Below are 24,337 nucleotides of genomic sequence, written 5' to 3'. Positions count from 1 at the left end.
GTAGGCGAATAATTACAATTTTGCAGATTATCACTGGAGTGATAAATGATCAGATGGTCATGTACAGGTAGAGATATTGGTGTGCAAAAGAACAGAAAAGTAAATAAATAAAAACAGTATGGGGATGAGGTAGGTAAAATTGGGTGGGCTATTTTCCGATAAGACTATGTACAGCTGCAGCGATCGGTTAGCTGCTCAGATAGCAGATGTTTGAAATTGGCGAGGGAGATAAGTCTCCAACTTCAGCGATTTTTGCAATTCGTTACAGTCACAGGCAGCAGAGAACTGGAACGAAAGGCGGCCAAATGAGGTTTTGGCTTTAGGGATGATCAGTGAGATACACCTGCTGGAGCTCGTGCTACGGGTGGGTGTTGCCATCGTGACCAGTGAACTGAGATAAGGCGGAGCTTTACCTAGCATGGACTTGTAGATGACCGGAGCCAGTGGGTCTGTCGACGAATATGTAGCGAGGGCCAGCCGACTTGAGCATACAGGTCGCAGTGGGGGGTGGTATAAGGTGCTTTAGTAACAAAACGGATGGCACTGTGACAAACTGCATCCAGTTTGCTGAGTAGAGTGTTGGAAGCAATTTTGTAGATGACATCGCCGAAGTCGAGGATCGGTAGGATAGTCAATATTACTAGGGTAAGTTTGGCGGCGTGAGTGAACGAGGCTTTGTTGCGGAATAGAAAGCTGACTCTAGATTTGATTTTAGATTGGAGATGTTTGATATGAGTCTGGAAGGAGAGTTTACAGTCTAGCCAGACACCTAGGTACTTATAGATGTCCACATATTCTAGGTCGGAACCATCCAGGGTGGTGATGCTAGTCGGGCGTGCGGGTGCAGGCAGCGAACGGTTGAAAAGCATGCATTTGGTTTTACTAGCGTTTAAGAGCAGCTGGAGGCCACGGAAGGAGTGTTGTATGGCATTGAAGCTTGTTTGGGGGTTAGATAGCACAGTGTCCGAGGACGGGCCGGAAGTATACAGAATGGTGTCGTCTGCGTAGAGGTGGATCAGGGAATCGCCCGCAACAAGAGCAACATCATTAATATATACAGAGAAGAGAGTCGGCCCAAGAATTGAACCCTGTGGTACCCCCATAGAGACTGCCAGAGGACCGGACAGCATGCCCTCCGATTTGACACACTGAACTCTGTCTGCAAAGTAGTTGGTGAACCAGGCAAGGCAGTCATCAGAAAAACCGAGGCTACTGAGTCTGCCGATAATAATATGGTGATTGACAGAGTCGAAAGCCTTGGCAAGGTCGATGAAGACGGCTGCACAGTACTGTCTTTTATCGATGGCAGTTATGATATCGTTTAGTACCTTGAGCGTGGCTGAGGTGCACCCGTGACCGGCTCGGAAACCAGATTGCACAGCGGAGAAGGTACAGTGGGATTCGAGATGGTCAGTGACCTGTTTGTTGACTTGGCTTTCGAAGACCTTAGATAGGAAGGGCAGGATGGATATAGGTCTGTAACAGTTTGGGTCCAGGCTGTCTCCCCCTTTGAAGAGGGGGATGACTGCGGCAGCTTTCCAATACGTGGGGATCTCAGACGATATGAAATGTCTATGACTTAAAAACATAAATCAACTATGCATTTTAGAATTGCATATACAAATATTGGAAGCATTTAATGAGACAACTAAAAGATGTGCAATGTAAAAATATTGTCCCATTTCCATTGTGTAATTCATTGACTGTCCCTAACTAGTCCCAGAGAAACTAATCAATGTCTAACCAATTTTGCCACGGTCGCACACCAGCCGGCTGAAGTTAAATAGCGAAATAAGTTGGCTAGCACTAGCTCGTCTAGACGACTTCGAGACACAAGACCTGGTCAAGTTATCTATACTGAACAAAAATATAAATGCAACGTGCAGCAATTTCAAGGATTTTACTGAGTTACAGTTCATAAGGAAATCAGTCAAATGAAAATACATTTAGGCCCTAATTTATGGATTTCACATAACTGGGAATACAGATATGCATCTGTTGGTCATAGATACCTTTTTTTTAATGTAGGGGTGTGGATCAGAAAACCAGTTAGTATCTGGTGTGATCACCATTTGCCTGATGCAGCGCCACACATCTCCTTCACATAGTTATTCAGGCTGTTGATTGTGGCCTGTGGAATGTTCTCATTCTTCAATGGCTGTGTGAAGTGGCTGGATATTGGCGGGAACAGGAACACGCTGTTGTACACGTCGATCCAGAGCATCCCAAATATGCTCAATGGGTGACATGTCTGGTGAGTATGCAGGCCATGGAAGAAATTGAACATTTTCAGCTGCCAGGAATTGTGTACAGGTCCTTGCAACATGGGACTGTGAATTATCATGTTGAAACATGAGGTGATGGAGGCGGATAAATAACACCCTGTGACGAGATCCTGAGGCCCATTATCTCTATGCATTCAAATTGCCATCGACAAAATGCAATCGTTGTCCGTAGCTTATACCCATACCATAACCCACAGCCACCATAGGGCACTCTGGTCAGCAAACCGCTCGCCTACACAGCGCCATACAAGTGGTTTGTGGTGGTAAAGGCCGGTTGGACAACTCTCGTTTGGCTTCAGTCATGGCTGCTCATTTCTGAAAAATATTAGAGCCAAATCAGGAAGTTCAGCCCCCCTTTAAACTCTTTTACACATTGCAGATAAACAACCATTATGCTTTTCAGAAGAGCAAGGAGCTCCTTCATGGGAGGGTCCTGAGGAAGGCTCACTCTCCATCCCTGAGGAGAAGGTAGAGGATGACAAAATTGAGGATGACGAGGAGGATAAGGATGGGGGGAGAAAACAGCCCCTCGCCGAAGAGGAGTAAGGGGGATGGAGAAGGCTCGGGGGTGTCTGATGGCCCCCCAACACCCTTTAGTGGGGAGATGGAGAAACCCCTGCAGCCTTGTCCCAACCCTTCTTCTGATCCCTGTGTGTGCCAAAAACATCTCCCTCACTGCCAGTGGGGAGAAGGTCATACTCTGGACAGGGTGAGAGAGACAAGCCTGAAAATGTTTGATCTTTGTTTAATGTTTTAAAATGTTTTTGTTAAAGAGTGATAATCCTCTTTGGGTTACAGGGAGGCTGACCGTGTCATTCTAACCACCTGTCAGCAGCAAGGTGCCAATCGGAGTACTTTCCAGGCAATTTTCACCCAACTTGGCGATTAAGACACTCAATGAGGTGAAGGTTGTTTTTTGTAACCGAACTATAAAGATCCAACAGTAATGCACTTGTTGAAAAGTCTTGGCTTGTGAAATGAACCCTAGTCCACTGACTACTTTACCTCTCTCTTGTCCAGGTGTCTCGGCGGTTTCGGGATCTGTTCCGCACCGCTGCCTGCCAGGTCAACTTAGAGGATGAAACTATGACCACTAAACAGCAGACAGTCACAGACAAGGAGCAGGACAGAACCAACCCAAAAAGGACAGAACCAAGTTCAGACACTTCAAAGGAGAGGAGCAGAGAGGATTATTGTGACTGCAGTACATTCATACCACATATAAACTATTCCAGAAACCAGTTCAAGGCTAGTGAAATCTGGAGGCAACATTGAGGGCATATGAACACTTAATAAACTCATATCAGATCACCTGAGCGGAAGCAACACCAGCAGCTCGAAAGATGGCAGCTTTTCAAGTTTACCATAACCAATTTTAAACAGTGAGCACTGTGTACATCACTAATTTATTGAAATAAATACACCCTTTGTCTTATCACTCAAATGCACTACTGAGGGACTAGGGAACACAGTCTCTTAGTGTGGCAAAAGTTAAGTTAGAGGTCGACGGATTAATCGGAATGACCGATTTAATTAGGACCGATTTCAAGTTTTCATAACAATTGGAAATCAGTATTTTTGGGAGAGGTTTTTCATATTTTTATATACCTTTATTTAACTAGGCAAGTCGGTTAAGAACGCATTCTTATTTTCAATGACGGCCTAGGAACGGTGGGTTAACTGCCTCGTTCAGGGGCAGAACGACAGATTTTCACCTTGTCAGCTCGGGGGATCCAATCTCGATGGTGGCTGTTGTCGTTGTGTTGCTGGTTCGAGCCCAGGGAGGAGCGAGGAGAGGGACGGAAGCTATACTGTTACACTGGCAATACTAAAGTGCCTATAAGAACATCCAATAGTCAAAGGTTAATGAAATACAAATGGTATAGAGGGAAATAGTCCTATAATAACTACTACCTAAAACTTCTTACCTGGGCATATTGAAGACTCATGTTAAAAGGAACCACCAGCTTTCTCATGTTCTGAGCAAGGAACTGAAACGTTAGCTTTCTTACATAGCACATATTGCACTTTTACTTTCTTCTCCAACACTTTGTTTTTGCATTATTTAAACCAAAGTGAACATGTTTCATTATTTGAGGCGAAATTGATTTTATAGATGTATTATATTAAGTTAAAACAAGTGTTCATTCAGTATTGTTGCAATTGTCATTATTACAAATACATTTTTAAAAATTGGCCGATTAATCGGTAATGGCTTTTTTGGTCCTCCAATAATCGGTATCGGTATCAGCATTGAAAAATTAGGTTTTAGTCCAGGAATGTACATATTTTGTATACTTTTTTTCCAGTTCCCTGAGTTGTGCATGTATGGCACAATATGGGAAATATGAACGGTAATAATACCTGTACAAAAGTTATATATTTTATACAAAATAAACGTAATTTATCCGTTTGCCTTTTTGATTAATTCCCTTTCGTTTATGAGAAATATAAGAGTGCAATCTCCAAGGCGCACATCGAGACGTCACCTAGACCTACACAGATGTTCTTGATCACGTCACAGCTCCACTACACTCACTCCCACCCGGCAGTGAACTTGATTGAATGCAGAGCAGTGAGAGGTAGTGAAAAGCAGAGGATATCAGCTACAGTATATCGCTATTGGGAGCACTTAATTCTGCTGCGATGGGTACGTTGGGTCCATTTCGCATGTTCTTGCTTTTTGCGTTGGCTCAGCAGAACGTCTTTGTAGCCGCCAGCGACGTGCTCGAGCTCGGGGATTCTGATTTTGATGACATGATAGCAGAGTACGAGACTGTGTTGGTGGAGTTCTTCGCGCCTTGGTAAGCAGTGTTATAGCTAGCGTTGTAGCTAATTCATTAGCATGCAAGGAACGACAGCCATCTAAACATGTATAGTAAATAAAAATTAATTTCTAATTTTAATATTTATTATACCGCACACTGTTGTAGATGAACTATTTGCATTTAGAACTGAAGCTAACGTTAGCCGATTAAACTGTCTTACACTCTCGCTCGCTATCTTGACTCAATGTGTCTGCTCAATTCAAACTCTAACAGTGTTAGATTATTATTTTCGCCATAAACAGTGCATACTAATTCTAGCTAGATATATCGTGTTAGCTATTACACTACCAGTTCACTTCTGAGAGTGAACTGACACTAAATCACGTTAGCTATAATTGGATCTAGTTAGCTATAATTGGAGTCATGACTTGAGTCAGTGCATTCTGCTCTGACATATTTGAGTAGTGGATTATAACTAGGCTAGGTCTCTCTTATACATTTTTTTCTGAGCCACCTGATATCTCAGCTGTCACACTATTGATTCTAGCGTTTTTCCCATGTGACATTTTAACATTCTCTTCCTTTTCTTTGTATGGCGCCTCCATCTCATCTCTCTTTCAGGTGTGGTCACTGCCAGCAACTAGCCCCAGAATATGAAACTGCAGCAACAAAACTAAAAGGGACAGTGTCTTTAGCTAAAGTGAGTATACTAGTTTGTCTACACACGATACCCCAAAGGATGCATTGTATTTCCTTGCATCCAGATTAGTTAAAATCCATTTGTTCAAAATGTGTGACTTTACACTTTCTTTTTTTTTTTGTTACCAGTTTTTGTTCCACATGATTGGTATTGCTTAAAAATTTGGGGGTCAACTGTACATGGTAGCTGTGGCACTTCTCTTTTATCTTTGTTCCCACAGTAGCTTTAACATCAGGGCTGCTTATGGATACCGCCACTCTGAATGCACTGCTATTTAACGGTATATTAATAAATAGTTTCTGTCATTTTCCCCAGGTAGACTGCACAGTGAACTCTGAGACGTGTGGACGTTTTGGGGTCAATGGGTACCCCACACTCAAAATCTTCCGCAATGGAGAGGACTTTGCTGCTTATGATGGACCCAGGAGTGCAGGTGGCTACTTTAAAATCATTGCTGTTCTGGTTTGTGGTTTGGTGTATGTATGACTCATCTAATGTTGTCCCATGTTCCCGTAGATGGCATTGTGAGCTTCATGAAAAAACAGGCAGGTCCCAGTTCCGTTCCTCTGCACAATGAGAGAGACCTAGATGCATTCGTCAACCATTTTGAAGCCAGTGTGGTTGGTGAGTTGACTTTATTAATCACAGCAAAGTAGAGATCCTTTAGTCTATTGAAATAAAACATTTGCATACAGTTTTTTGTATTTTAAAAAGGTCTATTTTTTGTGAACTATTTGAGTGACTTATATTCTCCCTCCCTGCTGTTAGGTTTTTTCTCAAGTGCTGACAGCGCTCAGATGGCTGAGTTTCTGAAGGCGTCTAGTGCCATGAGAGACAGCCACCGCTTTGCCCACACTGCAGACCTGAGCCTGGGCCTCAAACACGGCGTGGAATCAGAGTATGTGCTGTAGTTCCCCTTACATATAATCCCACCTGGGTTCTGAACCTTCAGCCCTCTGGTCACTAGACTATGAGGGCACATTAGTTGGATAGGACATCATAGATTATTGCCAAGTAGTAGTACCTTATAATGATGTCACAATCCTTGTGTCTCTCTTAACCAGCACGGTGGTGCTCTTTCGGCCCCCGCGACTCAACAGCAAGTTTGAGGACAGCTTGGTCAAGTCTGATGAGGCTGTCTCGATCGCCTCTCTCCGTCAATTCATCAGAGATAATGTGTTTGGGCTGTGCCCCCATCTGACTGCTGAGAACAGAGAGAACATGAGGGGACGGGACTTGCTGGTGGCCTACTACGACGTGGATTACCTCCGCAACATCAAGGGCACCAACTACTGGAGGAACAGGTGAGAGCTACTCTCCTTTCAGAATCACCTTTATTTGCCAATTACATATACACATACCTGGAATTTGACTCAGTGAAATGGTGCTGCCATCTATAGACAATATACAGATAGAGGAATTTGCACAAAGTCTACATACAATATAAGTACGCAAAGAACTCTACATTATACACTGATTTACAGTAAGAATATACAATTTACAGTAGGAATTTATCAATCTATGCACAGGGAGGGATGCTACCGTGATGTGTGTATATGTAGTGTTGTGCAGAGGTGTACAAAGTGCAATTGCAGTATAGTGAGGTTATAGGTTTTACAGAATGATGATGGCATGGTGTAAAGTCACATAGTCCCTATGAACCTGATGGTGAGAGCCACAGCACAGGGAAAGAAGCTGCTCTTAACTTATACCTTCCTCTCTCTTTTTCTCTCTCCATCACTCTTTTACTACCCCTTCTCTCTCCCTAGGGTGATGAAAGTGGCCACTCAGTTCCAGTCTCAGGGGCTGAGTTACGCTGTGGCCAACAGGGCTGAGTTCCAGGAAGAGCTGGAGGAGGAGTTTGGCCTGGGGCCGTCCGACGGGGGAGAGCTGCCTCTCATCACCATCAGGAACAAGGAGGGCCACAAGTACAGCATGCAGGAGGAGTTCACGTGAGTTAAATAACACATGACCATCACAGACCCTTATGCAGTCTGGCCAGCTGTCACACTGCTCATATGTCCTTCCATTGCAGACGGGATGGGAAATCCCTGGAGAGGTTCTTGGAGGACTACTTTGCTGGTAAACTGAAGAGGCAGGTCAAGTCAGAGGCTGCTCCCGAAAACAACGACGGCCCAGTCAAGGTGAGCAGTATAGAACCAACAAACGTTTGTCGCTTTCAAATATGGTAGGAAGATATTTAAACAAATCCCTTTTGCCTCTGCAGGTGGTGGTGGCGGACAACTTTGAGGAGTTAGTGAACAACCCTTCCAAGGACGTGCTGCTGGAGTTTTATGCACCCTGGTGTGGACACTGCAAAAGCCTGGAGCCCAAATACACAGAGCTTGGGGAACAGGTGAGGTTCACATCTGCAAGTGTTGCTTAGCTGGTTTTGAAAGTTACAAACCATCATCCAGACGCTCATTATTTTGATTTTTCTTTTCTTCATTACAGTTGTCCGCCGACACCCACATTGTTATAGCAAAGATGGATGCCACTGCTAACGACGTTCCTACAACCTACGATGTCCAGGGGTGAGCCTCTACTTTTTGTCTTGTGTATGTCTACTACTCTGTAATCTGCTATTTTAATCTCATCTGTTGTTGTTCTTCTTCCCAGTTTCCCCACTATTTTCTTCGTCCCAGCAGGACAGAAGGACCAGCCTCGGAAATACGAGGTTAGGCTACAGCACCACTTTTCCTCCTCCAAAGGACATGGATTAAATAACACTTAATGCTCTGTAATCAATATTCTGATACATTCCTTCACGGTTTTAACCATCCGTATCTGTCAATAGGGTGGCCGTGAGGTGAATGATTTCCTCAACTATCTGAAGGAGGTGGCCACACATCCCCTTATCCTGGGCAATGCCAGAGAAGACTTGTGAGAGCGCAATGAAGAGAGAGAAGAAAAAGCAAGGGATGAGTGGACTGGCAAAGAAGCAGAAGACATGAACTATGAGGAGAAAAAAAGGAGCCACCCATTGCAACACAGTTTCAGACCAGAAGATCTCCTTTGGTTGTCTGTGCCTTACCAGCAACACTGAGTGCTCATAACATAGAGGACTTCTAAATTAAACAATCAGCAGTTTTTTTCTTGGAACTTCAAAAGAGTAATGTTCTCAATGTGAGAGGATGGAGCATCTGCAAGCACAGTAATAGGTAGCACACGTGCAGATTGGCTTTGCCATTAAACTGATGACCTGATGGTTGCAATTAATATTCCCAAGAAAGGCATACTAGTGTAGCGTCCTTGACTCTGAGTCAGGTACCGCAGACTATAGATAAATGTAGAAAATGAAAAATTATGTGCAACAGTTTTTGCGAAGTTGCTTACAGGTACAACGAAAAAAGTGTCTGCTAAGCAAATAGATAAAAATTGAATAAAATACCTGATACAGGGGACTCCTGAGTGGCGCAGCGGTCTAGGGCACTGAGGTGTCACTACAGACCCGGGTTTGATCCCGGGCTGTATCACAACCGGCCGTTATCGGGAGTCCCATAGGGCGGCGCACAATTGTCCCAGCGTCGTCCAAGTTATGGGAGGGTTTGACCCGGGGGGGCTTTACTTGGCTCATCGTGCTCTAGCGACTCCTTGTGGCTGGTCGGGTGTCTGCAGGCTGATTGCAGTTGTCAGTTGAACGGTGTTTCCTCCGACACATTGGTGTGGCTGGCTTCCGGGTTAAGCGGGCGGGTGTTACGAAGTGTGTTTTGGTGGGTCATCTTTCGGAGGATGCATGATTCGACCTTCACCTCCCAAGCCCGTTGGGGAGTTGCAGCGATGAGGGAGAAAAGGGGGGTAAAAGGGACAGAGTTTGGGAAACTGATTTAGCAGACACATCCATTTTTGTGTGAAAATAGGGTGAAGACTACTGAAGCACTATGGACAGGCTTAGATTTCAGTTGGACTTTTATGCCAAGCATCTCACCTGCTCTTCTTGAGGAGAGGCAACCTTAAAGTTTGAAATGTCCCCTCATTGTACTGAATTTATCATATTGAACTCCATTTGATATTTACTTACTATAATAAACTCCATCACTCTACTTTGTTTTGTGTTACATACTAATATGTGGATGATGTGCTATATTGTGTATGTTTTATTAGACATCTGTGTATTTGTTATCAAATTACAGTGATATTTATTGGTGTTTATTTTTCATAGAATGTATAGTTACATCAGCTAGCACCTCTTGAGATTAATGTTTTACATCAAATTTGACTGTTACATCTCATTTAGCTTTTTATTTGTTTAACTATTGAAATAATTTGAGATGTCTTACATGAAAAGAGTTATCAACTTGAAGATCAGGCAATGTCCAATGCATGGGTATTATTTGATAAATGACAAAGACGTCACAGAATGGGCTTGTTTCTTTCTGGACTACATATCCCAAAATGCAAAACATGCGCGTGTAACAGTGACGAAGAGCACTATATGGTAAGCCTAGTAAATGTAGCTAAACGTTTGAAGATACAGGTAACTTTAAGCCTTCATGCACATAATTGATACCACAGAGCTGGTAATTTATTGGGTTTCTATATAATATCCATATATGTACTGCGACATAGGATTTGATTTGATAGGGTAATCATACGAGAAAAACAATATTAACTTGAAGATAGCGCCCACTGGCGACTTCCTCTTTCGTAGTCAAGCAGATTGGGTTGTACGGCTGTTCATCAAAATTTCCTCGTCCTTAATTGGTAATTTCTTGCCCAACCCGCCCAGCCACAAACAAATAAGCCTTTCCTTTGCTGCTTCTGAGAACTTGGTAGCCGGTTGATCAACGCACGCTGCCAAAATGATGGGAAGACCAATCGTCGTGTTGAGTGAGTGATAAGCAAAGTTGCAACATTTATCAATTAATTAAATACAGAAGTGTTTTAATTGTCTTTTGCTACATTTGTGAGCTTTTTCATTCATGCGATGTTGATGCCCGGGGTTCGGGCCTAGCTAGCCAGTGATGTCTCGAGTTGTGACAGTCATGCTGCGTAGTTAGCGGAACAATCAACACACTTTTATCCAATTTGGGGAAAAAACAGGGATGCTGTTCTGCTCGTGTTCTATTTGGTAATGGTATGCACAGCATCTAACGTAGTTAACAAACCCTTCGGGTAATTTTTAATGGATGCTAATTTGCTATCTGCCTTACTAGCTAGATCAAGGTGAGCTATTTCTCTGGTGTCTCCTCGTTTTTGGGGGATGGGCTCAGTATCTGGTTTGAGTCTGGCAAAACGGTAGCTAACGATGGTGCAGACAATCTTGCAAATGTAAGTTCAGAAATTAAATACCGATACCGATTATTGGAGGACAAAAAAAGCCGATACCGATTAATCTGCCGATTTAAAATGTGTGTGTGTGTGTATGTATGTATGTATGTATGTGTGTATGTGTGTATATATATATATATATATATATATGTGTGTGTATATGTGTGTAATATTGACAATTTACAACAATACTGAACACATATTTTAACTTAATATAATACACAAATAAAAAAATCAATTTAGCCTCAAATAAATAATGAAACGTTCAATTTCGTTTAAATAATGCAACAACAAAGTGTTGAAGAAAGTAAAAGTGCAATATTGTGCCATGTAAGAAAGCTAACTTTTAAGTTCCTTGCTCAGAACATGAGAACATATGAAAGCTGGTGGTTCCTTTTAACATGAGTCTTCAATATTTCCAGGTAAGAAGTTCTGGTTGTAGTTATTATAGGACTATTTCTCTCTCTACCATTTGTATTTCATATACCTTTGACTATGAAGCCTTGAAGTCATAAACCGCAGAGCTGCTGGCAAAACGAATGAAAGTGCTGTTTGAATGAAGGCTTATGAGCCTTCTGGTGCCTACTATCACTCAGTCAGACTGCTCTATCAAATCATAAGACTTAATCATATAACACACAGAAATGCGATGCCTTAGGTCATTAATATGGTCAAATCTGGAAACTATCATCTTGAAAACAATACGTTTATTCTTTCAGTGAAATACGGAACCGTTCCGTATTTTATCTAATGGGTGGCATCCATCAGTCTAAATATTCCTGTTACAGTGCACAACCTTCAATGTTATGTCATAATTACGTAAAATTCTGGCCAATTAGTTCGTAATGAGCCAGGCTGCCCAAACTGTTGCATATACCCTGACTCTGCGTGCAATGAACACAAGAGAAGTGACACAATTTCACCTGGTTAATATAACCCACCGTTCCTAGGCCATCATTGAAAATAAGAATGTGTTCTTAACTGACAAGTTAAATAAAGGTGTAAAAAAATCAAATAAAATCAGCAACATCGGCGTCCAAAATTACCGATATCAGATTGTTATGAAAACTTGAAATCGGCCATTCTGATTAATTGGTCGACCTCTACTTCTAACTATACACTTATCGGCCTACAATTTGTCAGTCAAGTTGCCAAATGCACTGTACAAACCGCAGCATCATGGTCAGTAATTTTGAGCTTAGGTGAAGTTAAGAGACTGTCGCCACCTCAATTATCTTCTCTCTTCAGGCCAGAATATGAAAAGGGAGTCTGGACGCAAGGTTCAGAAAGGGAACATCGGTGCCGCAAAGGTAAAGATGACGCACCTCTCCGACTTCCCCTTCCCCCATAATTTTCTTTCTGATGTTTGCTGAAACATGAGAAATTCCTGCAGCCTTACGAAGTCTAATTTTACAGGCAATAGCAGATGTCATCAGAACATGCCTGGGACCAAGAGCCATGATGAAGGTTTGTACCAAGACACAATTCCTGGCACTTAGATACTTCAATCCCAAAGTGACGCCAAAATAGAACTGTCTTAACCGTTCCCCATCTATTAACAGATGCTGCTAGACCCCATGGGCGGCATTGTCATGACCAACGATGGCAACGCCATCCTCCGAGAGGTGAGGTTGCTGCACTACATTTCCCATAAGCACCCTTGCACTGCTTTGGAAGATGGTGAATGTAAACAAATTCAGGTCTGTTCAAGTTACTTTTCCTGTAAACAAACACAGATCCAAGTGCAGCACCCGGCAGCCAAGTCCATGATTGAGATCAGCCGCACCCAGGATGAGGAGGTGGGAGACGGCACCACGTCAGTCATCATCCTCGGTAAGTGGCCTGGTAGTGGAAGTTTCATTTCTCGATTGACATGGAAATGACTGAGATCCAGTCAACATAGTGAATGTACCCTTTTGAGCTTCAGGCTATTTAGGATTGGATGTTGTGGCACTCCTACTCAGAGGGCCCATGTTGATTCTTATGCATCATCAATCGTCCTCTAAGCACCGTACTGTGTGCACATTTTAAAACGGCTCTTGGTTAACATTCTTTTTCAATCTTTGGTCTGTCTCTAGCTGGAGAGATGCTGTCTGTAGCAGAGCAGTTCTTGGAGCAGCAGATGCACCCCACAGTCATCATTAGTGCCTACAGACACGCCCTGGACGACATGCTCGACATGCTCAAAGACATCAGGTATAGATTGCATACACTTACACACACAATTCTCCCTCGCAAACTTTTACACTCAGTTCTATTGACCGACTGTCTTTGTTCCATCCCAGCACCCCGGTGGATGTGAATGACAGGGCACAGATGCTGAAGATCATCAACTCTGCCATCTGCACCAAGGCCTTGAGCCGTTGGTCTACCATGGCGTGTAATATTGCCCTGGACGCCGTGCGCACTGTGGAGTTGGAGGAGCACGGACGCAAGGAAATCAACATTAAGCTGTACGCCAAAGTGGAGAAGGTCAGCTTTAACGTTTGCGTGTATATGTTAAATGTCTTGCAGTTACAAGATTGACATCAGTGACAGGTGTGGTCATTGGGATAGTGACACCAGGTTGGTTGATTCCTCGTGGTTTTGCTATGGTTATAGGTGCCTGGTGGCTTCATTGAGGACTCATGTGTGCTAAAAGGCGTGATGGTCAACAAGGACGTCACTCACCCCCGCATGCGCAGAATGATCAAGAACCCCCGCATCATCCTGCTGGACTGCTCCCTGGAGTACAAGAAGGGCGAGAGCCAGGTATTGAGAACACGTGTACAGTCATGCACACATGCAGTATATGCATAACAGTAGCAGGTACTAGCCAATAAATGTTGTGTTCCTATGCAGACTGACATTGAGATCACACGTGAGGAAGACTTTTCCAGGATCCTTCAGATGGAGGAAGAGTATATCCAGACGATCTGTGAAGACATCATCCGCCTCAAGCCAGACCTCATCTTCACTGAGAAGGGCATCTCAGGTACTACGCGCGCACACACACTATGTAAAATTCTCTACAAACTGCTCTTAATCCTCCAAAGCTACCCCTGCACTGACCAAAGAAACTCATCTCTCCACTCATCTCCCCAGACCTGGCACAGCACTATCTGATGAAGGCCAACATCACAGCCATCCGCCGTGTCAGAAAGACTGACAACAACCGCATTTCAAGGTAAGGTCAATTCCACACAGTATTCTGAAGATATGATGACACTTAATCCTTTTAAATAGTCTGTTAACGGACTATTAACGCTGATATCATTATCCTCCTTCTCAGGGCATGTGGGGCTCGCATCGCCAGCCGTACAGACGAGCTGCGTGAGGAGGACGTGGGAACCGGCGCTGGCCTGTTTGAGATCAAGAAGATTGGAGACGAGTACTTCACCTTCGTCACAGAGTGCAAAGACCCCAAAGCCTGCACCATCCTGCTGAGAGGAGCCAGCAAAGAGATACTGGCTGTACGTAACAAGTTACCCCTCATGCACAAAGACTATAGCAAGATGTCTCCGTTACGGCAGAAGCAGCTCATAGTCAGGCAGACCGTAACCAGACAGAATGAATGATCCTCATGGTGTGCTATCACTCGCGATGCTTCATTGTGGATCCAAACAAAGTGTTATGTGTTTCTCTCTGTCCCTCAGGAGGTGGAACGTAACTTGCAGGATGCCATGCAGGTGTGTCGTAACGTGCTTCTGGACCCATCTCTGCTCCCTGGAGGCGGGGCGGTGGAGATGGCTGTGTCCAAGAGGCTGATGGAGCGTTCCAAGACCCTGACCGGGGTGGAGCAGTGGCCCTACCGTGCCGTGGCCCAGGCCTTGGAGGTTATCCCCCGTACACTCATCCAAAACTGTGGCGCCTCCACCATTCGCGTGCTCACCTCTCTCAGGGTACGTGTGTTTACTCTAAAATGTGCAACTTTGTCATTTTGTTGGGCACAGCAGAATCGTTTTATTAATCTTACCCTCTGTAGGCCAAGCACACCCTGGAGGCCTGTGCATCATGGGGTGTGAACGGAGAGACTGGCACCTTGGCAGACATGATGGAGCAAGGCATCTGTGAGCCACTGGCTGTGAAGGCCCAGACTTACAAGACTGCTGTGGAGGTAAGAGGGGCCAATGGGCTGCTGTTGAAAGTGATCATGTCAAATATATCTGCCACAAATGCTTGAATGTTTACAATATATATTTTTTTAAAGGCATGGATGAATTCTGTGTTACCTTGTCTGTTGTGAATGCAGTCAGACACCATGCAAGAACATTTTCACTTCTACTACTCTAAAGGATGAGTGCTTCCCAGTGCCTTATCTCCTTCACATCAAAGTGAATGCAATGAAACTCAGAGCACATTTAGTCTAGTTTTGTTTTATGATTTGAATAAACAGTAAAAGGTTTTCATGAACCCCACTAATGTAATTTTGGTCTCTTCTTGCCTTTCAGACGGCCATCTTGCTGCTCCGCATTGATGACATTGTGTCTGGAATCAAGAAGAAAGGTGATGACCAGGCTGGAGGAGGACAGGGAGCTGAGTGAAGATGGGGGAGGAGGAAAGGAATGGGTTGGTTGACCAGTGGGCAAACAGACTGTGGTAGTGTACATAGGACAGCCTACTGTTCTCTTTTGGGATGCTATTTTCCAAAAAACATTGTTTGGCTTGGATTGTCAACCAAGTATGTGTCTCGATAGTCAAGCGTACGCTGTAGCCATGTGTTTTTGATTTGCTATAAAATTCTAATCGAATGCTGTTTGACTCACTCAGTTCATTGTCTTTTGTCATGGCAGATTAAATAAGTGTCTACCATGAGTATTGTTTATAGCACTGTAGTACCCTGTTAAAGTGAAAACAGGTTCTACCTTTTTGAGCCTTATGGTTCCGTTTCTCAATGAGCAACCGCCATAAAAAAATATTGTCTTCAGCTTTATTAAAGTTAAATGCATGGGGGAAAAACATTGCAATTCATCATATTGAAAAACAAGAACTGAGTACAGAGAAATTACTTCTGGTTATGTCTAAAGGTTCTATTTTTATCTGGGTGTTAACTCCCATCCCTGACTGTTGAATAGGCCTTTAAGGAAGTCACAAAACCATGCAGGTCATGGTTTACTTTTTTTTTTTACTGTTCAACTTCACAAAAATACAGTTCAAGGTTTGGACACCTACTAATTCCAGGGTTTTTCTTTATTTCATTGTAGAATAGTGAAGACAACTATGACATAACACATTGACTCATGTAGTACATCAAAATATTGTTACCCTTTGCCTTGACAGCTTTGCACACTCTTGGCATTCTTTCAACCAGCCTCATGCGGTAGTCCCCTAGAATTAATTTCAATAAACAGGTTTGCTTTAAGTGTTTTATTTTTAACATTTTATGGAATTTGTTTCAATGTGTTTGAGCCAATCAGTTGTGACTCGGTAGGGGTGGTCATAAATCCATATTATGGCAAGAACTGCTCAAATAAGCAAAGAGAAATGACAGTCCATTACTTTAATACATGAAGGTCAGTCAATATGGTAAATTTTAAGTGCAGTAGCAAAAACCAAGCCCTATGACACTAGCTCTCATCAGGACTGTCACAGGAAAGGAAGACCCAGAGTTACCTCTGCTGCAGAGGATATGTTCATTAGTTACCAGCCTCAGAAATTGCAGCCCAAATAAATTCCTCAGAGTTCAAGTACACATCTGAACATCAACTGTTCAGAGGAGACTGAATCGGGCCTTCATGGTCGAATTGCTGCAAAGAAACCACTAAAAGACAATTAGAGACTGGCTTAGGCCAAGAAACATGAGCAATGGACATTAGAAAGGTGGAAATATGTTTGGTCAGATGAGTCCAAATTTGAGATTTTTGGTTCCAACCGCCGTGTCTTTGTGACGCAGAGTAGGTGAACAGATCTCTGCATGTGTGGTTCCCACCGTGAAGAAGTGGTGGGGGTGCTTTTCTGGTGACACTCAGTGATTGTTTCAAATTCAAGGCCCACTTAGCCATGCTGGTTATCACCACATACTGCAGTGATACGCCATTCCATCTGGTTTGGGACTATCATTTGTTTTTCAACAGGATAATGACCCAACACACCTCCAGCTGTGTGATGGCCATTTGATCAAGAAGGAGAGTGATGGGGTGCTGCATCAGATGACCTGGCCTCCAAAATCACCTGACCTCAACCCAATTGAGATGGTTTGGGATGAGTTGGACCGCAGAGTGAAGGAAAAGCAGCCAGCAAGTGCTCAGCATATGTGGGAACTTCTTCAAGACTGTTGGAAAAGCATTCCAGTGTGCAAAGCTGTCAAGGCAAAGGGTGTGACAATATTTTGATTTGTTACTTTTGGTACAACATGATTCGATGTGTTATGTCATAGTTGTCTTCACTATTATTCTACAATGTAGAAAATAGTAAAACCCTTGTATTAGTAGGTGTATCCAAACTTTTGACTGGTACTGTACGTGTCAACAGACCGTGCAAGTGCATGGATTCCTGGGCTTCGTCTCTATACGCTGACCTGAGAAGACCATTCAAAGCTATATGAAGGGAGCTGCCTTTGTTGACTCATCTGGCCAATGGCTCAGAATATGAGAAAAGGGAGCAATGAAATGCCATTTCAAGTTGTGCCTTTCCCAGCCCTGTACAGAAGCATATGGCAGTGTACCAGAAGCCTCAATACACCCTAATAAGAAAAACGTCCCCTCATATTCCTTGATGGATACTTTTTAAAGCTTGTTCACCTACCAATGTAAAGGGGATGAGAAAAGTATTTCACAACATTGGGATAGTCTGTACAGCCAGGTTCCAAACCACTTGACCTGTTCTAGACACTCATTGTATCTGCCACACTGAATATATCTGACCCAGATGTCCAGGATCAGGCCAGGTAGAAACAGCGGAAGAGTGGTGTTGTCATCTCTGGGCTCTCTCCCCAGTCTCTGGGTCGACACCGCTGTCCAGCTCTGGAGAGAAAATCAGCTCGTTAGTCATCGTTACAAAGCAATGAAGGTATTAGCGTCTGTTACATTTTTCCAAACTCTTCAACAGTGTGTGAGTATTTATCCTTTGATTTAGCTTTTTGAGCATGATATGACTTTTTAAAACCTACGCACCTGTGTCTGACACCGTTTAAGGGGGGAAGAAATGAACAGACGGCACCTGCTGTTAAGTGTATTGACTCACCCATGCTGGCCTCACTGGATGCTGCGGAGGGGAGGCGTCTGTGCTGGTTGGCAGGCTGGAGGTTGGGAACCAGAGGCCCTGGAGCCAGTACAGAGGATGGGGGGAGACTCATGACCCCCGTAATAGGAGCTTGGGGTCGGACCACCTCCATATCCACGGCTGCTCTCAGTGGAGGGCCAGAAAAAGGGACGTGATGAGTGATGTGAGAAGTACAAAGTATAAACTGAGCATACCAAACATTAGAAACACCTTCCTTGGACTCCATAAGGTGTCAAAAGCGTTCCGCAGGGATGCTGGCCCATGCTCGCTCCAATGCTTCTAAAAGTTGTATCAAGTTGGCTGGATGTCTTTTGGGTATTGGACTATTCTTGATACACATGGGAAACTGTTGAGTGTGAAAAACCCAGCAGTGTTGCAGTTCTTGACACAAACCGGTGTGCCTGTCACATACTACCATACCCCATTCAAAGGCACTTAAATCTGTTGTCTTGCCCATTCACCCTCTGAATGGCGCACATTCAATCCATGTCTCAAGGCATATATATTTTATTTTTTTACCTCCCCTTTATCTACACTAATTGAAGTGGATTTAAGGGATCATGGCTTTCACATGGGTCTCATTTATACATTTCACACTAAATATCTGTGTGCGGCATTTCTGAAAAGACTGAGCACATACAAAAATAGGGATTTATAAACTTGGTGCATGTTTCTGTTATAAATCAGACCCGTCCTGAAAATGTGCACGTGAACAAGCATTACAATTCTGTCTGAAAGGCCTCCCGAGTGGTGCAGTGGTCTAAGGAACTGCATCGCAATGCTTGAGGGGTCACTACAGACCTGGGGTCGACCCCAGGCTGTGTCACAGCAGGCCGTGACTGGGAGACCCATGAGGCGGTGCACAATTGGCCCAGCGTCATCAGGGTTAGTGTAAGGTTTGGCCGGTCGGGATTTCCTTGTTGCACCGCGTTCTAGCGACTCCTTGTAGCGGGCCAGGAGCCTGCGAGCTGACTTCGGGCGCCTGCAAGCTGACTTCGGGTGCCTGCAAGCTGACTTAGGGTGCCTGCAAGCTGACTTAGGGTGCCTGCAAGCTGACTTCGGGTGCCTGCAAGCTGACTTAGGGTGCCTGCAAGCTGACTTAGGGTTCCTGCAAGCTGACTTTGCCAGCTGGACGGTGTTTGCTCCGACATATTGGTGCGGCTGGCTTCCGTGTTAAGTGAACAGTGTGTCAAGAAGCCATGTGGCTTGGCAGTGTCGTGTTTCGGAGGACGCATGGCTCTCGACCTTTGCCTCTCCCGAGTCCGTAAGGGAGTAGCAGCAATTGGACAAGACTGTAACTACCAATTGGGGAGAAAAGGGGGTAAAAAGTACATCAAAAACATTATACAAAAAATGTTGCCTGAAAAATGCCCAATGATCAAATGTCTTTGTAGATGACGGCAGAATGTTAAACTTTTGCATTGACATTTGCTGTAAGCCTAGTCTATCCAACAGACAAAAGGTTTATGAAAGACAACAATTGCAAATTGTGATTTTTTTGCGTTGACTTTTTCTCAAACCTATGCTTATGCTGCACTGCCCAAATTCTGAAACATTGTCTGCTTACAGTGGTAGCCATACACATTTCAATAAAAAATATCAACAGTCTGTTCACCTGTATGTTATAAACCATGCTTCCTTCCTGATCCATTGAGCAAAATACTTCAAATAAAAGCGTATCTAATAGGCCCAATTGGCCCTTTGCTCAACCCGCCCCTCTTAGTTACTGTTGCAACTCTGGACAAAATCTTCCCGCGAAGCACAACTCCCATCTCTACTGGCAAAATCCCCTCACAATGATCTCAAACTGTGTTTTTAATACACAATGAAATTAAACACTGACTACCCCTTGCTAATCAAGAAACTCCCTGGTATGTTGTAGTGGACTGTCATTACAATTGCTTCAATTGCTGAATGCACTGTCAGCCAAAGTTAGGCTACTAACCACTTTTGGAGCTAACTAGTGCTCTCAAATCGACTCCGAATGTCGACAGCAGATGAGTTGTATTCATATCATGGGTAACTTAGCTAGCTAACGTACATAAAAACAAATATATATATACAGTGCCTTGAGAAAGTATTCGGCCCCCTTGAACTTTGCGACCTTTTGCCACATTTCAAGCTTCAAACATAAAGATATAAAACTGTATTTTTTGTGAAGAATCAACAACAAGTGGGACACAATCATGAAGTGGAACGACATTTATTGGATATTTCAAACTTTTTAACAAATCAAAAACTGAAAAATAGGCGTGCAAAATTATTCAGCCCCTTTACTTTCAGTGCAGCAAACTCTCCAGAAGTTCAGTGAGGATCTCTGAATGATCCAATGTTGACCTAAATGACTAATGATGATAAATACAATCCACCTGTGTGTAATCAAGTCTCCGTATAAATGCACCTGCACTGTGATAGTCTCAGAGGTCCGTTAAAAGCGCAGAGCATCATGAAGAACAAGGAACACACCAGGCAGGTCCGTGATACTGTTGTGAAGAAGTTTAAAGCCGGATTTGGATACAAAAAGATTTTCCAAGCTTTAAACATCCCAAGGAGCACTGTGCAAGCGATAATATTGAAATGGAAGGAGTATCAGACCACTGCAAATCTACCAAGACCTGGCCGTCCCTCTAAACTTTCAGCTCATACAAGGAGAAGACTGATCAGAGATGCAGCCAAGAGGCCCATGATCACTCTGGATGAACTGCAGAGATCTACAGCTGAGGTATATTGCACAAATCTGGCCTTTATGGAAGAGTGGCAAGAAGAAAGCCATTTCTTAAAGATATCCATAAAAAGTGTTGTTTAAAGTTTGCCACAAGCCACCTGGGAGACACACCAAACATGTGGAAGAAGGTGCTCTGGTCAGATGAAACTAAAATTGAACTTTTTGGCAACAATGCAAAACGTTATGTTTGGCGTAAAAGCAACACAGCTCATCACCCTGACCACACCATACCCACTGTCAAACATGGTGGTGGCAGCATCATGGTTTGGGCCTGCTTTTCTTCAGCAGGGACAGGGAAGATGGTTAAAATTGATGGGAAGATGGATGGAGCCAAATACAGGACCATTCTGGAAGAAAACCTGATGGAGTCTGCAAAAGACCTGAGACTGGGACGGAGATTTGTCTTCCAACAAGACAATGATCCAAAACATAAAGCAGAATCTTCAATGGAATGGTTCAAAAATAAACATATCCAGGTGTTAGAATGGCCAAGTCAAAGTCCAGACCTGAATCCAATCGAGAATCTGTGGAAAGAACTAAAAACTGCTGTTCACAAATGCTCTCCATCCAACCTCACTGAGCTCAAGCTGTTTTGCAAGGATGAATGGGAAAAAATTGCAGTCTCTCGATGTGCAAAACTGATAGAGACATACCCCAAGCGACTTACAGCTGTAATCGCAGCAAAAGGTGGCGCTACAAAGTATTAACTTAAGGGGGCTGAATAATTTTGCACGCCCAATTTTTCAGTTTTTGATTTGTTAAAAAAGTTTGAAATATCCAATAAATGTCGTTCCACTTCATGATTGTGTCCCACTTGTTGTTGATTCTTCACAAAAAATACAGTTCTATATCTTTGTGTTTGAAGCCTGAAATGTGGCAAAAGGTCGCAAAGTTCAAGGGGGCCGAATACTTTCGCAAGGCACTGTATATATATTAACTGGCTAGCTATCTAGTCTTCGCAACGTTCGGTGGTCAATAAGACTGAGTTAGCTAACAAACAATGTAACAAAACAGGCTCTGCACGAGGAGTCGGCAACCTTTCTCATGTGGAATGCTAATACCGATCTTCATGCCAGTTATGGTTTTCATATGCACATTTTCATGAAACAGTTTCATTTAATTTATATTCATATCTCAAAATCATTGCCAAGTGGTTAATCAAAATTCTATCCAAATCTAAATGAAAATTATACAAATCTAAAAGTTAACTTCTATTGCCATTGCCAACTATGTAAAAATAGCCTACATAAAGCCAACAAATAAAAACATTGCAGCCTGCAATTAGAAAATTTCTTGATAAAAATAAATATCCTATAAATCTCATTGGCTATGTATGGCCTCACTTCACTGTGCACCTCTCAAATTTTGTAACAATGTGTAGCGCTCCATATAGCTCCGCATTGACATGATTGGTTTAAGATAGTTGGCGCGGAACGTCCTGTATAAACACAAACTCACTTCCTTGACAACAGCTCTGCTCCGCTAAGCTCATGAAGTATGAAAGCCCTGATGTGTGCAGAGGCTGCATCACAGTAAATGCTGTAAGGCCACTTCAGATGCCGGATTGACCATGCAGAGCCTTTGAGTCTCGGCCTCCGCAATGGATTGGTTCACTGTAGTCTTGTGTGCCATACAAATAATACATATACAGTGGGGAGAACAAGTATTTGATACACTGCTGATTTTGCAGGTTTCCCTACTTACAAAGCATGTAGAGGTCTGTCAGTTTTTATCATTGGTACACTTCAACTGTGAGAGATGGAATCTAAAACAAAAATCCAGAAAATCACACTGTATGATTTTTAAGTAATTCATTAGCATTTTATTGCATGACATAAGTATTTGATACATCAGAAAAGCAGAACTTAATATTTGGTACAGAAACCTTTGTTTGCAATTACAGAGATCATACGTTTCCTGTAGTTCTTGACCAGGTTTTCACACACTGCAGTAGGAATTTTGGCCCACCCCTCCATACAGACCTTCTCCAGATCCTTCAGGTTTCGGGCTGTCGCTGGGCAATACAGACTTTCAGCTCCCTGCAAAGATGTTCTATTGGGTTCAGGTCTGGAGACTGGCTAGGCCACTCCAGGACCTTGAGATACTTCTTACGGAGCCACTCCTTAGTTGCCCTGGCTGTGTGTGTGTTTCGGGTCGCTGTCATGCTGGAAGACCCAGCCACGACCCATCTTCAATGCTCTTACTGAGGGAAGGAGGTTGTTGGCCAAGATCTCACGATACATGGCCCCATCCATCCTCCCCTCAATACAGTGCAGTCGTCCTGTCCCCTTTGCAGAAAAGCATCCCCAAAGAATAATGTTTCCACCTCCATGCTTCACGGTTGGGATGGTGTTCTTGGGGTCGTACTCATCCTTCTTCTTCCTCCAAACACGGCGAGTGGAGTTTAGACCAAAAAGCTCTATTATTGTATCATCAGACCACATGACCTTCTCCCATTCCTCCTCTGGATCATCCAGATGGTCATTGGCAAACTTCAGACGGGCCTGGACATGCACTGGCTTGAGCAGGGGGACCTTGCGTGCGCTGCAGGATTTTAATCCATGACGGCGTAGTGTGTTACTAATGGTTTTCTTTGAGACTGTGGTCCCAGCTCTCTTCAGGTCATTGACCAGGTCCTGCCGTGTAGTTCTGGGCTGATCCCTCACCTACTTCATGATCATTGATGCCCCACAAGGTGAGATCTTGCATGGAGCCCCAGACCGAGGGTGATTGACCGTCATCTTGAACTTCTTCCATTTTCTAATAATTGCGCCAACAGTTGTTGCTTTCTCACCAAGCTGCTTGTCTATTATCCTGTAGCCCATCCCAGCCTTGTGCAGGTTAACAATTTTATCCCTGATGTCCTTACACAGCTCTCTGGTCTTGGCCATTGTGGAGAGGTTGGAGTCTGTTTGATTGAGTGTGTGGACAGGTGTCTTTTATACAGGTAACGAGTTCAAACAGTTGCAGTTAATACAGGTAATGAGTGGAGAACAGGAGGGCTTCTTAAAGAAAAAATTAACAGGTCTGTGTGAGCCGGAATTCTTACTGGTTGGTAGGTGATCAAATACTTATGTCATGCAATAAAATGCAAATTAATTACTTAAAAATCATAATGTTATTTTCTAGATTTTTGTTTTAGATTCCGTCTCTCACAGTTGAAGTCTACCTATGATAAAAATTACAGACCTCTGCATGCTTTGTAAGTAGGAAAACCTACAAAATCGGCAGTGTTTCAAATACTTGTTCTGTAACGGTTTTCTTGTGATGAAGGAGAGGCGGACCAAAACGCAGCGTGGTTATATTGATCCATGTTTAATAAAAAAAAAGATAAACACGAACACTACAAAACAATAAACGTGGAAAACCACAAACAGCCCTATCTGGT

At 43.4% G+C, this 24,337-nt stretch overlaps 2 protein-coding genes and 1 non-coding gene across 3 annotated transcripts; all 3 read left to right on the top strand.

Moving 5' to 3' along the window:
* The first annotated feature begins 2,831 nt into the window (after nucleotides 1-2,831).
* On the top strand, nucleotides 2,832-9,796 carry LOC135520314 (protein disulfide-isomerase A3-like). Its single transcript, XM_064945757.1, has 14 exons — nucleotides 2,832-2,994; nucleotides 3,084-3,187; nucleotides 3,306-5,089; nucleotides 5,675-5,753; nucleotides 6,069-6,186; nucleotides 6,270-6,377; nucleotides 6,522-6,651; nucleotides 6,818-7,057; nucleotides 7,523-7,705; nucleotides 7,789-7,897; nucleotides 7,981-8,109; nucleotides 8,208-8,287; nucleotides 8,373-8,430; nucleotides 8,551-9,796. The coding sequence occupies exons 3-14, from the start codon at nucleotides 4,932-4,934 to the stop codon at nucleotides 8,638-8,640; spliced, it is 1,482 nt and encodes a 493-aa protein (XP_064801829.1). The 5' UTR covers nucleotides 2,832-2,994; nucleotides 3,084-3,187; nucleotides 3,306-4,931; the 3' UTR covers nucleotides 8,641-9,796.
* Nucleotides 9,797-10,474: 678 nt separating this feature from the next.
* On the top strand, nucleotides 10,475-15,758 carry LOC135520313 (T-complex protein 1 subunit gamma-like). The gene is made up of 14 exons (XM_064945756.1): nucleotides 10,475-10,583; nucleotides 12,273-12,334; nucleotides 12,441-12,491; nucleotides 12,587-12,649; nucleotides 12,761-12,857; nucleotides 13,103-13,220; nucleotides 13,310-13,496; nucleotides 13,626-13,775; nucleotides 13,866-13,998; nucleotides 14,109-14,190; nucleotides 14,296-14,476; nucleotides 14,660-14,905; nucleotides 14,989-15,120; nucleotides 15,455-15,758. The coding sequence occupies exons 1-14, from the start codon at nucleotides 10,556-10,558 to the stop codon at nucleotides 15,545-15,547; spliced, it is 1,623 nt and encodes a 540-aa protein (XP_064801828.1). The 5' UTR covers nucleotides 10,475-10,555; the 3' UTR covers nucleotides 15,548-15,758.
* LOC135521440 (small nucleolar RNA SNORA15) lies at nucleotides 15,214-15,349 on the top strand. The gene has a single exon (XR_010452575.1). It is a non-coding gene; the product is annotated as a small nucleolar RNA SNORA15 (small nucleolar RNA).
* Nucleotides 15,759-24,337: the final 8,579 nt, after the last annotated feature.

The sequence above is a fragment of the Oncorhynchus masou genome, chromosome 29, assembly GCF_036934945.1.
Source record: "Oncorhynchus masou masou isolate Uvic2021 chromosome 29, UVic_Omas_1.1, whole genome shotgun sequence".
Lineage (NCBI taxonomy): Eukaryota > Metazoa > Chordata > Actinopteri > Salmoniformes > Salmonidae > Oncorhynchus > Oncorhynchus masou.
Note: the sequence above shows the minus strand (reverse complement) of the source record. Positions and strands in the feature narration are given on the sequence as shown.

Excerpts from the sequence above, each read along its gene's own strand:
- LOC135520314 (XM_064945757.1), top strand. The coding sequence starts at position 4,932 with ATGGGTACGTTGGGTCCATTTCGCATGTTCTTGCTTTTTGCGTTGGCT. Across the intron at positions 5,090-5,674 it reads GTGGAGTTCTTCGCGCCTTG|GTGTGGTCACTGCCAGCAAC; the intron begins GTAAGCAGTGTT and ends TCTCTCTTTCAG. Across the intron at positions 7,706-7,788 it reads AGCATGCAGGAGGAGTTCAC|ACGGGATGGGAAATCCCTGG; the intron begins GTGAGTTAAATA and ends CTTCCATTGCAG.
- LOC135520313 (XM_064945756.1), top strand. The coding sequence starts at position 10,556 with ATGATGGGAAGACCAATCGTCGTGTTGA. Across the intron at positions 10,584-12,272 it reads AAGACCAATCGTCGTGTTGA|GCCAGAATATGAAAAGGGAG; the intron begins GTGAGTGATAAG and ends TTCTCTCTTCAG. Across the intron at positions 14,477-14,659 it reads CCAGCAAAGAGATACTGGCT|GAGGTGGAACGTAACTTGCA; the intron begins GTACGTAACAAG and ends TCTGTCCCTCAG.